Source organism: Haemaphysalis longicornis, unplaced genomic scaffold (assembly GCF_048455015.1).
Source record: "Haemaphysalis longicornis isolate Haplotype H1 unplaced genomic scaffold, Haemaphysalis longicornis Haplotype H1 scaffold_4, whole genome shotgun sequence".
Classification (NCBI taxonomy): domain Eukaryota; kingdom Metazoa; phylum Arthropoda; class Arachnida; order Ixodida; family Ixodidae; genus Haemaphysalis; species Haemaphysalis longicornis.
In genome coordinates, this window is record NW_027526361.1 from 6,092,199 (window position 1) to 6,110,291 (window position 18,093).

The following is an 18,093-nucleotide window of genomic DNA, read 5'->3' on the forward strand; positions in this document are numbered from 1 at the left end:
TGTCCCTTTAATTGCATTATGAAAAATATAATTAACAGTGTGCGCCTAGAGGCAGCCAATGGTTATGCAATTTCCAATTAAGCTTCCTGAGGTTCTGTCCAATTAAAAAAGAAATTACTTGCTAGCTGCAGGGCCCGCACCAGGGAAAAGCTTTCTCTGGCACTGATCTGGCCTCTGTGCAGCTCTTTGCTGGGCTCCAGTGGATGCTAATTATTCCTCCTTTCCACAGTTTCACTGTACTTTAGAACATTTTCGCTGCAGTGCTTTGCTTTTTAAATTTTCACCCATAGTATCTTTAGCCATGCTGAGAGCAACTACGCAGTTTGTTTTTGTTGATGCAGCACAAGTTTGTAAGTTATGTAATATGTTATGCCACCTTGTCTCAACCAAATTCTTCATTAGCCGTGTACTAAACACGGCCATACTTATAGGAGGGTGCAGCTATATTACAGCTGCAGTTTTAGTCTCAAGAGTTTTGACCACGTTTGTGTTGTAGGGTACCATATTTTCACACGCATAACCCGCACCGATAATTGGTAAGAGTTGCCGTCAATGCATTCTCTCCGGGCTCTATTCTGGCCAGCTTATTGTCAAACGCAAAACGAAGGCAAAGTTTCACTGTTCAGTCTGGGAGACAGCGTTATCCTGTCTTTTGCCCGAGCACTCTTGCTGTTCCAAGGCCTGATGCCGCTGTGCGGAAGTGAGAGGCTCAGAGAGCGGCACGTTAATCACAGGGCCACTCGTGCAGTCGAGAGGGCAGCTTCCTCCAGCCCATCAGCTGTGCCGTGCTGCACAGCAGTGTGCCCGAAGGAGATGTCTGCAGCAGTTGCACTCTTGCGATACCCGTTTTCTCATGCCAGGCCAAGCCGAAGGCATTAAAATGGCAAGAACTGCATCGAGCTGCTCTAAAAATAGGGTCAGAACCAAAAAAAACGTATTTACTCGAATCTAACATGCCCTCGATTGCAACGCGCACCTGTTTTTTCGCGGTCCGAAGAAGAAAAAAACACCATGTCCTCAATTGTAACGCGCACTAGACTTTCATTATTTAACACATAAGTGCAACTCTTTTTCACTTGAAACAAGCAAGGTTTATTCCAAAGGGGGAACGAAATGAAATGTGCCAGTTATTGCCGGCAAAACAGCCACCACAACGACGGTCCGGGGCAGCACTGCTGCAGCACGTACTTCGCCAGTAGGTCTTCTATTTGAGGATATCGCCCCCTCTTTGGTCCGCTGAACCCTTTCTGTGTCGCCTTGCTTGCGAAAATTTTTTCTTTCTGTTTGTGCCAGTCCTGCACGCAAGTGGCACGGCCCGACTTACATCGCTTTTCGCACGCAAAATAACTTTCTTCTTAGACACAGCATCGTAGTGAACCTGCCGTATTTTTGAAGTTAGATATTCCATGGTGGGAAGAACAGAGAAACGCAAAAAAAAAAAAAACTACGTAGACAACAAAGGCAAACATGCGCCGACTACGAAGCGCTGACTACGCATTCAGTTCAAAAGGTGCGCGTTAGATTCGAGTAAATATAATATGTTCATGGAAACACAGAACTGATGTTGTGGTGTTTTTTGGGGGAAATACATTATATGCACAAAAATACGGTACTAGAGTGCAAAATACTTCACACTTGTACCAACAAGCGTTAAATTTCATTGCACTAATCGATTAGCTTTTGAAGGCATAAAGTGGGACACATCTGACCAGCACATCTAGAAGTATCACAGGAAACAGTTGGTGCCAACTAATCGATTAGCTATTGAAGGCAGAAAGTGGGAATAATCTGACCAGTACATCTTGAAGTACCATGGGGAATAGCTGGTGCCATGGCAAGTAAGTCTTCTTTGTGGTGGTTTCCCTCCCCTTCGCTGGAAACGAGGAAAGAAGCTGGGAAATGTAGGGGAAAAAATGGCCACTGAGAGGACTTTTGAGTGATGATGGGAGTGTGATATTCTGCAAGTATTTTCTTCAGGAGTTGTGAGGGACCAATAAAAGTTGCACGTAAAATTGATTCTTTTTTAAACTCTGAAACGAGTGCTCACCGTTGGCCGTGTGCTGCTGCAGACCCAGGACGAGAAGGTGTGCATCTTGTGCGGGAAAAAGGGCAAGATGGTTCGCTGCGACGCCTGCCCCAAGGTCTTCCACCTCACCTGCTTGGACCCTCCTCTCTCCAAGTGAGCCTCCTTCGCCTGCCTCATCCGTCTAGGCTCCCTGCAGAGATCTTGTGAATTTAATCAATTGCACATTAAGCGGAGAGGGGGAGGATGAATGACAAGGAACAGGGGAACGGGAGAAGGGCCCCCGCGGCAGACTGTTGTTGGTTCATGGGGCCTGCCTTGTGCTTTCTGTTGTTCCCAGGCCCCCCAAAGGGAAGTGGTGCTGCTCGGGCTGCACAAAGGTGAGTGGTGTCTTCGTTCACTACTAGCGCGCCTGGGACGAGGGGCGTGGCTCCACAGTGCTGCTGCAGCTGCAGCTTTGGTGGCATACACGATGCCTTCATTAGCAGAGCTGCACAGCCAGTCACTGCCAGGGGGTGCACAGAATTTGTTGTAGCCACTTCTGTGGCCTTGATGGAAGCCAACATGGCACTCGTGCATCGGTATTGTCTGCACAACCAGCAGCCGCTCAGAATTTTTACTGCAATTCATGTTCTGGCAAAATGGCGGCCATGCAATTGTACATTTACCATTAGCCTGAGAGAGGCGTGCGCTGTCATTCACACCAGTTTCAACTTAACCCTTTCTGGGTCAATAGAGAGTTATAGCTGATCGGAAAAACGGGGTTGGTACGGTACGTGGTATCCGTTACCAGACTGTACCGGGAAGGCTCTTTTTAAGTGTTATAGCAGACTGTAACTACCGGATATGCTACCGTGACTGGGAGCAACTTGCGTTGTACGTCGTTTGGCAATTCTTCGTGAGTCTGTGGCGTTTACTGTGCTGAAATATTAGTTTTCAGTGCTCAAAAGCGCAACGGCAGTATTAAAAAAAAACATGTCCAACGCCCCTACGGAGATTCAAACTAGAGACTGTGTGAACATGAAACGGGCATTTTACCTCAACTCCATCTGAACAAATGGCGCCAGCAGGTCAAGCTTGGCTCTCAGTACATACGGCTGGCTGCTTCTAGTTTTTCGTTTTATTTGAGAGTCCCTTGCCCGGATACTGCCTGTTCCTCACTCGCCGATTTGTAGACGGGCTCCATAATACTACAGTGGAATTTCGGTGATTCGAATTCAGTTGATACGAATTTCGTTTGTGATATGAATTTTCAAAATTCCCCGGCCAAAATGCATTGTATGCAATGTAAAAAAAATCGGATGATCCGTAGGCATTATTACTCCAGTGCGGGTGATACGAACATGTGAGCCGCGAGCAGACGACTGCGGCGTGGACGGGAGGCGGGAGCGTTTGTGCAGCCGTGTGGCCTTGGTTGCGCGCGGGCACAAAAGCAAAAAGCATTAAGCATGAACCGCATGGAGCGTTTTCTGCTCACGAAAACACACCACGCACGCCACAGGCGCGCTGACGCCGCCGCGAATACCACCCGCATGCTGCGTGCGGCACGGTCAGCGACGGCAACATGGCGGCGTCAACGACCGCGCAGTAGTGCGGGGTAGCTCGACCGACCGCTTTTGACTGCTCTTTAAGATGCCACTTAAGGAACAAATGAAGTTGCTTGTACAGTAAGGGAGCTGATAATGTGTCCGAAAGTGACACTATCTGAAGACGACACGTCCGCGCTGCTACGGAAAGCGCCTATTAAATATGCGCCAGCGTGGTAAGCCTAAACATCTTCGGCGGAGCCAGCAGGCTGTCCGGAGCGCTTTCAAGCTGCCGCCATGAAGAGTGCGCCTCCCCATTGGCGCAAGTCGGCGGGCTCCTCCTACTGCGGCACGCGTCGTGGATCATTTTCCGATCGAGGCAGAATCTGACCTGGGCGCGAAATCGTCAACGCGGGTGTCAAAAAAACGCGCGCATGCTACGCCGATGCGCCCAAATCGCATGTGGTTCACACTTGAGTTCGTGTGCGCACGTCGCGTCGGCGATGAGCGCACGTTCTTTTGACGCCCGCCCTACCCGCATTAACGATTCAGCCCGGCACCCCGGCGCCAGCCTCTGCCTCAGTTGCCGCGAACGGCAGTGGGAGGAGCCTCACGAGTTGAGCCAATGGGGAGACGCGTGCCTTGTGGCGGCAATTTTGAAGCGCTCGCAGCAGCTGGCTGGGCCACCTCCGCGGCGGATATTTGGTGCGGATGACATTTTATAATGCTTCTCTCACACTGTCAGCTCCTTCCCCGCATGAGCAATTTAGTTTACTCCTTGAGCTGCGTTTTAACAAAAGGTTAGAAGCGGTCGCTGAGGCTCCCTGCACCTCTTCACGGCGAGAGCCGATGCATGTTGCCGCCGCCTGTCTAATGCGCGGCACATTTCCATTTTTTCTCATTTTCTGATGATACGAATTTTCGAGTGATACGAATATTTTTGCCGCCCCTTGAGATTCGTATGACCGAGGTTCCACTGTAGTTGTGTAGCTGGATCGCCTTTATTTAACCTAAAAGAACTATCGTACATGCGTCGCTCGGCGACACAAGCCACGGCAGTTGGGTCGGGGCCGTGTTTTGCTTGCTGCTTGAGCTTTCAGAATCGCACGGATTTCACTTGTTGCAACCTCGTTTTTCTTAAACGATCTCATATTTACAATCCGTTCGACTAGGCGTGAGCCAAGCGTACGTCTACCAAACTCTTCCAAAGTGGCCGTCCGCTTTGAAATGACGAACACGGTATGTCTCCCGTCCGGCCAAGTCGCTCCGGTATACGGTAGGGTTCTGCACATGCGTGGTGGCGTCCAGACGATAGACGTCACCGTACCGGAACCGTTTTTCCGATCTATAAATAACTCTCTAATGACGTTCATGTACACCCCCAGCAAGCACCTTCAAAATGGTCAATGACGTACATGTATGGCATCGCTTGTATGCTTAACCCTTTTGCTGTTGCTGACGTGCCAGTACATTCTCTGCTGTGCGTTCAAAAATTTGTGCCTGGACTGTTTGTGCCATCTGTCGAATCTTCCCAGTAACTCGTGTTTTTACTCACTAGCTCTCGCACGGTGTGATGAAGAGTACGAAGCGACCGCGCCCACCCTTCGTTGCTGGGGGGCTTGGTCGCTCCGCGCGCAGTACTCTGTCGGGAGGAGTGACTATGCGGCAAACGTGCTATTACGAGTGCAAGGGTTGTTGTACCATCCACAGTGGGTTTCTGTGTTGTTTTTTTTTATTCTGTTCCCACGTCTGCTACAGCGCGCCAGGTTTTCCCAGCACACCGTTGCCTCTCCAATAAACAGAAACAGGACTCAATCGCAGCACTAGTCGCTGTCAGCAGCAAACGAGGTAGTTGTATCAATGTTGTATCCCCTTTCTATCTCAATCTGCCATCATGATTTCGCAACGCGTCATTTCTGTACGTTGTGCGGGCTGCTGAAAGTGTGGGGCATTCGACTGTGGACTGGACTGTGGGCAAACTGAAAATATCTGGAAGAGAGGCAATTTCTCACCCACGCATTCTCCTTTCGATGCGTTGCGTTCCGGATGCTATCGCAGTCAAATAAATCACTATGCTGCTTCCCTGATATTCTGGAAACCTAGCCAACACTGGGGGTGCGTCACGGCCAGAGACACCCGACGGTGAAATTGCTAAAAGCGCGCCTTTTTCGATCAATTCTCTCGTTTGGCATGTGCTGCCACACTGCAGAAATCGTGAAATTTCTTTCTTGCACCAATAAGTCTTCTTTTCTTTTCTTTATGCTTTACTACATTTGCCGGCTATCGCTTGCACATCCGGTCACGCGTGGGCGCACAGTGGCTAGTTTTGATTTCATCCTCTGGGCACCTCCAGCTTCTCGCGCCCGCGAAACTGATGTGCAGTTCTCCCCCTTCGTGCACTCGCAAAACTTTTTTGGAATTTTTCTTGTGCTACTCACGAATGCACCGTGTGTATGTAACAACACAAACAGTTTTTTTTTTGTCACTTTATGGTCACCCTAAAAAAATTGCAATTTTTTCTCGAAATAGATCTGTCCAAAGAATTTAAATCAGCAGTAAAAAAAATCGAACCTGGGGGGTCGCATTTGGCAAAAAAAATTTGCCTCTTAATTGCTTCAGCCATGTAGCAGCTAATTGGTCCCTGAGCTGCGCAGTTCCTACGAACAATTGTGCAGACGGCTGGCGGTTTGAGTGGCTCCTCGTGAAAAGTTTTCTAGCACCATGTTAAAACTGGCATGCGCATGTGGTTAATTAGACCACATCTAGTGAATTCTGTGGAACCATAAACTGTTCTCTGAGGTTGATGTGGGCTAGAGCTGTAGTAAGGTGAGGTACAGGCAAAGTACTTAGTACCCCTGTGCTTAGCTTGTCCACCACAAAAGTTTTGCACTTGAAGAAATGGGGATGCCTAGAAGCCTGTGAGTGCGCATATTTCTTGAGGAATGACCGAGAGTCTTTTTGTGCGGGCTAGCTGCAGCCAGTGAGTGTGTGACACTCGACACCGGTGTGTTCCCTTGCAACCGCAGAGCCGCAAGAAGGGGCGCCCTTCCAAGGGGGGTCATGCCGAGAAGGAGTCGTCCAAGGAGTCGGGCAGCCCCAGCAAGAAGGCCGCTGCCGAGGCTTCCTCCTCCTCCTCCTCCAGCGCCCCCTCGTCGGGAGGAGCAGTGGCGGGCGGGTCCTCCTCCTCCTCCTCCTCCTCTTCCACCACCACCTCCAAGGCGTCCAAGGGCGGCGAACGCCGGGAGAAGAACAAGGCCCAGGTGCTCAAGGACCTGGCCGCCTGCAGGTGAGCCGTTGGCCGTGTCTACTGCGGGGCCGTTCCTTGGGTAGGATAAACTGGCGGGGTTGTTTGTCATCCGTGACCCTTGGGGGAAAAGTGAAAACAGGGTGTGAATGAGAACTGGCTTACGGTGACTGAAGAAGTCGCACGTTCAGTCAAATTTCAGCCGTCTGTCAGGCACATTCCCACTTGCAACTTGGGCACAGCGCGTGACGTGTGTCGCGCGATGAGGTGGTGTTCGCACTTGCGATGAGCGGTGATACGACCGCGTTTAGCGGAACTGTTACCCAACCTGCACACTTTCCGTGGTGCCTTTCCAGCCCGTGGGCCATGAATTAGTGAGTCCTATAGGAATGTGATCAGGGGAGTACCCCTAAAGGAGGGACGTGGCTTTCACAATCAACTTTTTTTTATTTCTTTGTGGATTTCAATAAAAATTGGCCCAGCAACTGGAAATGCTTTTGTGATAACACCATAACAATTCCGAAGTAATATTTTGAAAACTTTTTATTTATTAAATTTTTTTTCTGTTCCGCTTGTACCAAGCTTGACAGGCTTATAAAACATGATAGAAAACTTATTCGAAGTGCTTTGCATTCCCAAGTGAATGGATGAGGTCATGACAGTCTTGGATTTTTTTTTACAGCACAATGTTTTTTAGTTTTCATTTTTTTAGATGTTAATGTGCAACAAGTATGTCAATTGTGAACAACTATTAATTTGAATAAAAAAAATCACAAAAAACAAATCTGGAAAACCAAGAGTGTCACGACCTGAACTGATCATCAAGGAATGTAATGCAAAAAACGGAATCAAAGTAGACCCAGCGGTCATGAAGAAATCCCTGGAACAAGCGACACAGGTAAAAAAAAAAATGTTTTGAGAAAACGGCTTCCAAAGTTGCAACATAGGTTTCACTTCTCAAAAGTCGTCACGGTTGTAGCCTTTCATGTCCTTTTGAACATGGGGCTTCTGGAAGACCTTGCCTTGAAATTGGAGTGCCTTTTACAGCCTTTCTCTTTCCACAAAACATCATTTTCAGCTCCTCTGTGAAGAGTAGATAGCCCAGTTTGCAGATCAAACGGAGGGGGAGATGGCTTTCAATGCAAAGTAGGTTAGCTGTTGGCTGTATCGCACTGGACAACTTCCCTTTGCAGTCTTTTACTTGCATTTCAAAATTTTTGGCTTATGTTTTATTATCTTGCCTGGTGCAGCAACTTAGTACTCATACGTGCAGGTGTTCATTGCCAATAGTTTTCGTACCACAAGGATGCAAATGAACTACTTTAAAGCTTGGTATAATATTCTGCATAACTCCAATTTCAATGCAAGGGCATTTTTTTACTACTTTTGACATTCAAAGCATCCAATATTTCTCACAGCACGGTCAGTATGCCCTAAGCCGTAGATGTATGCATTGGTATCAATAATTTCCCTAAAAATTTACTACTAAATGCTGCGACAGTAAGGCAAATTTTTAACGCAGAGAACATATTTTTATTCCTATATTCCTATTTCAAACCTGTTTGCATGATTATTAGAAGTGGACGGGAAATGTTGCGCAAGAAAGGCGATATGGCTCGCGCGCATCACAGCGCACGCTTGCTGCGACATATCGTCCTTTGATTATCCCTGATATGGCTTGTCAGGTAGCTTTTAAGATTAAATCTAACGTCGCATGTATTAATTACAACTACTGGCGTTAAATCGTAACCGGTTGCGCAGTCATGCAATGCTCCAATGCGCGTCGGCTACGCCGTGCGCGTCGCGGCGTTTGACGCGTCGACCGATTTTTTTCCCAATACTCGTAGCGAGACCTCAGTCAAAACACAGCTAATAACTAAGCGTGTAAACATCGCAAATCCGACTGAAAGTTCACTTCACGAGCCGCTATCGCAAGCGCGCACACCGCGTCACCCTCCGGGGTGTGGCGACGGTAGAGTCACGTGCACCACGAAGCGTTCGATGACCTCCCCCTTTTGAGCCACACAACTTCCCGTAATTTGGCTTGTGATCTCAGGCATTCCCATCGCGATAATGTCCGTGTTGAATACCACAGACTGAACAGAAACTTGGCCGAGCGAAGCAGCGAAAATGAACTCAAACCGCTCACTACGCAGTTCAGGCGGCCGCCATCTTGCATTACACCGCGACACCCAATCAGGAGGGTCGTTCTAGTGCGCCCAACCGGAGGACCAATAGCACTTCAGCATCTATTTCTAGCTTTCTTTGTGCGTCGTTTCTTTTCTGCCGTTTGTGCGTTTGTGAATGAATGAAGATCAAAGAGACGAGCGCAACCGGAAATACGAATGCTCGGCCGATGTAACAATATCAAAATGTCCGCGCCCGGTGGCACCGTTGCGGAGATACAGCGCTCCAAAAATTGCCGTTTTTTTGCCCTTTTGCGCTGATAGTTTGTCACCTCGCCTGGCAAAAGTATTTTTTTATGCTACTTTGCGATTCTTTACAGCTAAAAAACTTTGAAGATGCACAGAATAGGAAACATAGAAGCCGAATATGTGGCTTTCAAAAAAACGATGTTTTGGTCATTTTTCTGAAGTTGAAAGCCGCGTCCCCCCTTCAAGTGGCTTCGTTGTGTGTCAGTGTCACTGGCCACTATTGCAGCTTCTTCTAAGAGGTAGCCCAAGCCTTATCACGCTTGTAACATTATCATGCTTTTCGATCATTGCCTATCAAGTTCGTACACCATACTTTACCACGTTTGTCTTGAGAAGGCATTTTAGGGGCTTGGGTTGTCGGCGTCTCATGTTGTCGTCGTCGTAACCGTCGTTGCATGTAGTCACGATACTAAAACACTGGGACGCTCGTTTACACCTTGCAGGGAAAGGCTTCGTAATGCGTATTAAAAAAAACACCGGGATACTCGTTTACGCCTCGCGCTAGAACGCTTCGTGCTTCTAAGACACGAGACTTTTACAGCAAAGCTGTATACTACTACCTTCCAATGGTTTCATCTCCGTTGGCAAAAACGCCAAGGCACCAAGAATGCACTTAACACTGTGTGCTTCACCCCTCCCCAGGTTTCGCATTAAGGGGGGGCGCGGGTCTTAGAATGGCCAGAAATGGCCAAAATGTCGATTTTGAGAAAATCCAATTTTCGGAATAATTGTACCTGCAAGCACCTGCCTTCAAAATATCACGCTAAATTCCATCCCGAAATACTCTAAAATCGTGTTTTGAAATGCCTCAGGGGCCACGAAATGCCCCGAATCGGGCAAAAGTTGTTTCACATTCCCGCACGCGCCGCAGGTGAAGCAGCTGACCATTCGCCGCCATCTTGGCCTTGTTTTGAAGCTTGTTTCTTTGTGCGCATTTTGCGGCATCTTAAAATGGCGTCGCTTGAGTAGAACGACCGCCCTTGCCAGTTTTCTGATCGAGCCTTCTGGGCCGCCGATTGGCTGGATTGCACGCGCGGTTTGAGTTCGTCGTCTGACGCCTCCCGTTGGTCGGCGCGACTGCTACGTCAGTCTCGCTATTATGGTGTCTGCTATGCGCGTCTGACGGAGTCCCCTCTTCTGGCACAGCGCTCGCTTAGAGCAGTCTTGCTAGACATTTTCGCGGTTTCTTCGGATTCTTTCATCGAACACTTTCGCGACTGATGCCAGGAGACGTACGTTTGAAGAGGACGACCTGTCATGCGTACGGGAATCAAAAGCGCCGTCCGCCTGCATCGTGCAACTTTGGGCCGCTCGACTCAGCCGGATGAAAATTGTTCGCCGCCCCATATTGCTTCATCTGTCCCATCGCCTGACCAACTACCTCGGGAATCCAGACCTGGTCCAAGCACGTCTTGTCGACTTGACACAAGGTATTAAATGGCAGAGCAGATAGCCGTGCTTACGGAACACGCAGACGAGATCAAGCGCAGCATGGAGACCAAAAATCACCAACGCAGCGGAAATTCGACCTCCTTGAAGTGGATCTGGAGCACTCGGAGGTAGAATCCAGCACAGATTTTGTCTTAGTGGATATGGAAATGTTGAAAGACCTTTTTGCGCACGTCGAGTGCGGCAAGTGCGGGCTGGCGACGCTGGATTTGAGACGGCTGACAGGCAGTACGGACTCTCAAGGTGGCGTGCTCGGTTTACGAACATTGTGTGGAGCGTTTTTTGTCACCAAGGACCGAAGGATCTGGCAACATCACTCCTTTCGAGGTGAACATAACGGCTTTGAAAAGTATTCAAAGCATCGGAAAGGGGGTGTCTGCTCTGTCGGATTTTTGTGCTGGGGTGAACTTAACCCACGGAGGCCTACACCACCAGACGTTCCAAGCGCAGAAGAACGGAAAGTTGGGCTAGTTGGTTGGTGTTCATCTTAGTGGAAACAAAAGCGCTCAAAAAACAGAGACAAAGGAAGCCGTAGACAGCAAGCGCATTTGAAAAAAGTGGTCGAGGTTTGTGAGGACACTGCAGCAGCCTCTGAAGCAGATAGTGTGTGTGTGTGTGTCGCCAAGGACTTGTACAGGGACCTTGCTCAGCCGCCAAACAACATTGATGTGATGTTTGATGGCACGTGGATGCCCAGGGGACAGTCGTTGCAAATTGGAGTGGTACATTGATTGATTGATTGAGGGGTTTAACGCGCCGACGCAACGCAGGCGATGAGGCGCGCCGTAGTGGAGGGCTCCGGATTAATTTTGACCACCTGGGGATCTTTAGCGTGCGCCGAAATCTCGTACACACGGGCGTTTTTGCTTTTCGCCTCCATCAGAAAAGCGGCCGCCGCAGCCGGGAATCGAACCCGCGACCTCGTGCTCAGCAGCGCAACGCCTTAGCCACTGAGCCACCGCGGCGGGTTTGGAGTGGTACAGCAAGCCTTCTGCAACTTGTGAAAGCCCCCCTACCTCTTCCACTTAAAACTTCAGTGTTGAAAATCAAAGCTCAGTGCTTTGTCACAGGATCACCCAAATGTTTTCTGCCACAGGCCAACAAAGCTTGCCTTTCAGCTACTTTTTTTCCCCCAAAAGGCTCCTTTCAGGGCCAACGACATAATGCATTTGCAGAGAACGCACTGCGCAGTGTCCCACCCCTGTATCGTCTTAAACTTCCTGCGCAAAAACCACGACTAAAATAGCCTCACCAAAGAAAAAAAAGGGGGGGGGGGGCATCTGAAGCAAGTTTCACCCCTCCCTCCTCTGCCGTACCCAATATTCTGGGTACCAAAGTGCACTGTAGTGAATGATGCCAGTTTACGAAGGACTGTTGTAGTTTTCACAACGCCAGCGAGACGACACCAGATTTCACAACGCCAGCAAGATGCCAACCGATTTGAGGTCAATAAATTTTGCTGAATTCCTGATGGTGTACGTTACTTGGCCTCTGGTATCTCCAGTTGTAGTTGACATTTTTGGAATCCAAAGACAGATTTGAGAATGGGAAGAACATCTCTTTCTTGCAGAGAAATATTTCAGTTACACTACTGATCGTTCATTTTATAACACAAGGCCAAACTTCAAATGCAGTTTCCTCACTTTAATATTCTTGTCGTTTACCTCAGCCTTACGAAGCTTTTTGGAAATTTCTTTTTGCTTCATAAGGTCAATCTTGGTACCATTTTTTTTTCAGTACAACCTGAGGTACCCGATGACATTCTTAACTTTTCTATTTAGGCCATGCATAAATAATGACTTGCAGTTATTTTGATGAGCCAAAATATCGAATACTGCCATCTTTTATACTTGACATATTTTTTTGGGATGCCATGACGTTAGAGAAAAACGAGGAATGTCATCAGGTATGGGAACTCTCTGGCTATCAATTCATGTAAGAAAAAGCTATAAAATGCAATGCAAAAGTTCATAAAGGGACCCAGAAAAGCTTTGTGAAGGTGGCAATCAAATGCATTCAGGTGGTAGAACACATAACGGGGGATTTTTGAGCCAAGTGTGAGCCCCATACGTTGTACGTATAATTTGTAAACAATTTTTGAAAACTGCCTTTCTCAGCCGATCGCTGCTGACGCAACGGCGAGCTGCCCCCTGATCCGCCCAATCGACGGCGAGGTTGGCCGCCGGCAACGTCACTGCCATTGGCTTCCAGCTGCTCTTCCTCCTTCCTGCGCGATTCCGAGGCAAAGGCGGGTCCGCAGCGATTGACGCGTGCCTGCGTGCCTAGTCGTTGGAATGTATTTAGTGCAGAACGGAAGTCGAGCGTTGCGATGTCACACGGCTATTCCCAGAGTTTCCAGCTGCTTTGAAAGAAGCAGAGAGGGAGGAGAAATCGATCGGCAAGGGGGGAGAAGTGCATTTAATTGCTTCTGGCGCAGCCAATACTGAATGTAGATCAATAATTCCAACGGCATTGCATCGCTATATTGGTGCTACGTGACAATACAGGCCTTTTGTAACTTTTACAAAAGGCTTTTCTGGGTCCCTTTAAAGCTGCGTAAGAAATTACCTAATTGCGGTTTAGACTTTGCATGATAACTTTTAAACTAGCTGCAGCAGCTTAAATATAATTGCATATTTGAAATCTACAGAGAACAATACATTTTTGTGCAAATTTTCATAAGTTGCTACGCATAAATAAAAGAGTTAGTTTTAAGACCCTCCTCCCCCCTTAAAGGAGATGGCCTGGGATTTTTTTTTTTTAACAGTGACAGTTTATCCTGTTTGTAGTGGTTTTAATTCGTACATGTCTTAGAATTCGTACCAGCTGTAATCGTATCATTGAGATTCTACTGGGGTTGTTTTGTGTTTTAAAAAAAAAAACTTTAAAATACACGCAAAACGATGTTTGAGGGAAAATGCATACCAAAACATTGCATTTTTGCAGTCGCCCCTGGACATCAGGTCCGGAGTGTGTCTGTGCAAAAAAAAAAAAAAAAAAGATCCTGGAGTGTGTTGACCAAAGCTATGGACGTTTATCAGATTTCTGGAAATGCAGCATGTTGTCCTGACCCCCTGTTTTCAGACAAATTCTGGACGAGCTTGAGCAGCACAAGGACGCCTGGCCGTTCCTGCTTCCTGTGAACACGAAGCAGTTCCCCTCGTACCGCAAGTTTATCAAGAAGCCCATGGACGTCAGCACAATGCGCACCAAGCTGGAGTCCAACCAGTGAGTGGAGCGCTGCCCGAGACAAGCTGGCCCCGACCTCGAGTTTCCAGCTGTACCTGGATTCTCGTTGTAGCTTTGTCGCTGCAGCAGTAATGGCTATGTGCAGTGTTACATCAGAACAGAGTCAACTGCTGGAAAGTAGATGACCGTTAGGTTTTAGCGATTTTATTTCACCAGCCAATTGCGGCAAAAATATGCAAATATGACCAGTAGACCACAGCATGTGTAGTGGGCAACTCTTGGTCCTTTGGTGAGAAAATTGGTTTTAAGAAAGCAAGGGCAGTGGGTTGTAAATGTAGGCAGAAATGGTCGTTTTTTAAACCATGTTTTTGGATTGCTCGTTTTGTATTGCTGAGCACGAGGATGCGGGTTCGACTCCTGGCCACGGCGGCCGCTTTTCTGATGAAGGCGGAAAGCAAAAATACCGGTGTGTTCGAGCGAGATGTGGCGTATTATAAAGGTCCCCAGGTGGTCAGAATTAATCTCCTCCACTATAGCGCGCCCCATCACCTGTGAAGTGTCGGCGTGTAAACCCTACAATCAAATCAAATGCTCGTTTTGTATGCTGTGCACCTTCGAAGTTTCTCCATTGAAAACCGTTGCAAAGGGCTGTGGGAAAGTAACTGTGTCAGCTTATTTGACCCTAGACCATTATGAGCAGCATTTTTGGAAATCGAGAGGGATTATGAAGACAACATTAAACTTTGTTTGAGTCAAAAGATTTGGTTCTTTATAATGCACCCGCAGAGCTTGTGTGGCAGCAAATGATGTGAACACTGAAGACTTCCACTCGGGTGCTCTGCGTCCTACTCGATGATGGTGGTGGTGGTGTGAAGTCCGCACTGCCCTGTGCTTGGGATCTGTCCGAAACCCTGTGTCGTTCGCCCCTCGGTGCAGGTACAAGGGCAAGGATGAGTTTGCCCTGGACGTGCGGCTGATCTTCGACAACTGCGAGACATTCAACGAGGACGATTCCCCGGTGGGCCAGGCAGGTCACAACATGCGCAACTTCTTCGAGAGCCGCTGGGAAGAGCTCACCTCCTGAATACCCCCCAACTGCCGCCACCGCCACACCAGGCACCACAATCCCAGGCTGCACCATCCACACACACCACCACTGGTCATCTTGTTGTTCTTTCTTTTTCACCCCCCCCCCCTCCCCCCCCCCCCACTTCTTTTTTCCATTGTTCTTAACCCGGCACCTCACTTCTTTGTTAGAGTTACACATACTGCCTACATGAATAGTGCTATATTTATACATATTCTTTTTGTTCTCATACCAATATCGTCACCTTTTTTTTTTCCCCCTCCAAAAGGCGCACACATACCAGTGCTGTTTGTGTTGTTCCATTCATTGAGCCAAGGCTGCCATATGGCAAGGTTGTGGTTTGTTTGATGAGCTTGCCTCTTTTCCCCCAGCAGCGCTGCGTGGGACAGTTTTGTGAATGGTTCATTTGGGGAAGGAGAAGTGTGGGTCACATGCCAGCGAGGACATTAATCATTTCTTTCTCTCGCCTGCTCTTTTTCTCTTTTTTGGGGTTGTCACACTCTTCCATGCTGCTGCAGTGTTTTGAGAGAAATTATCCCTCCCTTGCCAAGGTGGCGGAAGCTGTCGCCAAGCTGCTTTTACTTTTCCCAAAATGCCGAAAAGGAAGGGAATGAGGGGAGCCGGGAAAAGTGCCTGCGCATACAAAGGAGGTGCATGCTGCTCACACACTTGTGCACTTCACGAGAGGAGATGCGGCACAGTGGCCGCGACATCTTTTTACACACCAGTGACGTGCATTGCAGTGGACAGGTTATTCTTGCAGTGCTTCCGAAGGTGGTGTTTCTTTTAGCCTCCGTCTCCGCTTGTTTCATTGCTGGGTGTCCATTAAATAGTACAATCATCAATCCCTCCCAAACACTGCATTGGACGCGCACTGTGTGCAGAGGAGCACAGCCCATCTCTTCCTTTGCGTTGGTGGAAGCCGCGTAGCATTCAAGTCATCCGAAATGCCGTGTTCCTTGGCTGATGCCAGCTGATGCGGTCATGTGCGCGCGTCTTGTTGAACTCTTGAGTTGCCCATCAGAGACGCCGGGTCCTTTTGCCAGAGGTGCTGGGTTCTTACCCCGACCTACCCCATGGCTCACTCGATGGAGGGCAAACAAGAAATCTGTTCGCGTTCTCTCGTTGTTGATGTTAGCCGCCGGCTCGCAGGGCGTTCGACACGTGTCGCTGCTGGAAGCATCCTTCGCTGCCCTCCTTCCCAGATGGAAGACAGGCGCAGAGACTTTGTCGTGTAGTGTCTTTGTACGTTGCACTCGCTGAAAAACTTTTCGATGGCCCGGGTGCATGCTGTACATGCTTTCATCTCTTCCTAGTTTTCTTACCTCATTTCTTCGCCTGCTCACTTATCACTTTGTTGTGCCATTGTTGACACTTGTCATGTGAATTTGAAAGTTTAGTTGTGTTGTGGCGATAAATCTGTGTTGCATTTTTGCTTTGTGTGGTGCAAAAAAAAAGGGGGGGAAGGAAGACTTGTTTCATTGGCTGTGCCTCTTGTGCTGCTGCCACTCAAAGACTGCTCTTGCTCTTGTTTTCTACTGGCGGTATCTGACCCATATTCTTTTTTTTAAGTGCATACTCACGCAACCCTATGATTTTAGGATGTACGTATTGCATAATGCTCAAGCAGACATCTGGAGAGCCATCTTGCGCAGTGATGTAAAGTTCTTGTTTTCATCGGCTGTCCGCTGGCCTTCTCAGCCCAGCAGGCCGGGGGGTGCGGCGCGTCTTGTGTATAGGTTGACTCTCGCGTAATTTATTTATTTTTCACCACCACTGCACAACAACATTCGAGGAGGGGCTGTCGGAGGCATCTGTACGCGTGTCGCGGTGACCATAATCATTTTGGACGGCTGAGGCCGTCTCGAACCCTGTCCACCACGTGTGTTGTGGCTACATATTTATATACTCATTGAGTTTTTATGTTGGAAGGTTCCCTATGTAAATAAAGATTACACATTAACAATGTTCGTTAAGCTGGCAAAAAAAAAAAAGTAATGAAAAGCTTGAGGATGTGGCTGGTACAAAATAACTGAAACCGAGCATTTAAACTGTCGCCAAGGCTTCTTGAGTTCCAGTCTTCTGTTGCATGTGGTCTGATGTGGAGTCCCCACACATGCCAAGAGATGTTATAATAGTGCACTTTGCCAGTGCCATTACTTTTGTATAGGCTTGCCACAGGCAATAAAGGTAGCGCGGTATTGACGTGTATTGAATGCAGCCTGCTACGGGACGGGGCCTACCTAGTTGACTGTTTCGTTGCAGGATGTTTGTTTCTTGGTATGAGATAGTAGGTGTGCAGGAAAATTGCGCCAAAGCGCCGCTTGCTTTGAACCTAAGCCAGGGTAGGTGCTGCCGTGAAGAGCTTCTTGCATTGGCTACCGCTGCAAAGCCTTGGAGGAACAGCCACAGAGCACTGTAGCACAGGTTGTGTACCTTGGTATTATGGTGTGAATTCTGCAGGATACTGTATGATCTGTTGCTCCGTACATCTCTGTGAACAAATCGCAGTCTGGATTCGTAACTCCATTTCTGCATTAAAGGTGTTGCATTTGCCCACACACTCACCGCCTGCCCTGTGCCCTGTTCTCGCCGTTGGCACTGCTGCACCCGGGGCCGTTGGTGCGGCATGGAGGCAGCAGCAAGAGTGGGGGCCGCCTGTACGCCGTGACATGCCTGGAAAGCAGCAGGGCACCATTTGATTCGGTGAAGGACAAATATGTGCAGGAGAGGCTTGGTGCAGATCAGTTCAGGCACGGTTGAGAAAGATCACAAGGGGCAGTTCTGGGTACGCTCGAATCATCGAGACACCCCTCCAAGTGGAGGTCTTCTACCTGGCCAGCAAAATAGACTGCATCCTGGTGGTTTACCACCTGTGAATGGAAGTATGTGTTGTACTGTGTCTGAACTGGCTGGATTGAAAAAAAGGAAGCTCGCACCTACACGCAATACTTGAAGGTAGCGAAGCTGTACGCAACCTTCACGGCCATCACGAAGGTTTAAGTCCACGATTGCAGACGATTTGCTTCTTTGCTGCTGCCGCAACGACCTATACACCACCATTGTTGCTATCCGTGTGACCTTCCTTCCTTTTTTTTCGAAGTGATAATCATTGGACATCACCTTGGAGGGGCGTACAC

At 48.4% G+C, this 18,093-nt stretch overlaps 1 protein-coding gene across 15 annotated transcripts in view; it reads left to right on the forward strand.

Annotated features, from left to right (window-relative positions):
- Window positions 1-17,518, forward strand: part of LOC144178169 (bromodomain adjacent to zinc finger domain protein 2B-like) — a 121,264-nt gene extending 103,746 nt beyond the window's left edge. For all 15 annotated transcript variants that reach the window (XM_077705771.1, XM_077705770.1, XM_077705774.1 and 12 more), the window contains 5 exons: window positions 2,070-2,179; window positions 2,364-2,403; window positions 6,576-6,835; window positions 13,762-13,905; window positions 14,803-17,518. In XM_077705771.1, coding sequence (XP_077561897.1) covers window positions 2,070-2,179; window positions 2,364-2,403; window positions 6,576-6,835; window positions 13,762-13,905; window positions 14,803-14,950 — 702 coding nt within the window. In that variant the 3' untranslated portion in view covers window positions 14,951-17,518. The remainder of the gene's footprint in view (window positions 1-2,069; window positions 2,180-2,363; window positions 2,404-6,575; window positions 6,836-13,761; window positions 13,906-14,802) is intronic.
- The last annotated feature ends 575 nt before the right edge of the window (window positions 17,519-18,093 follow it).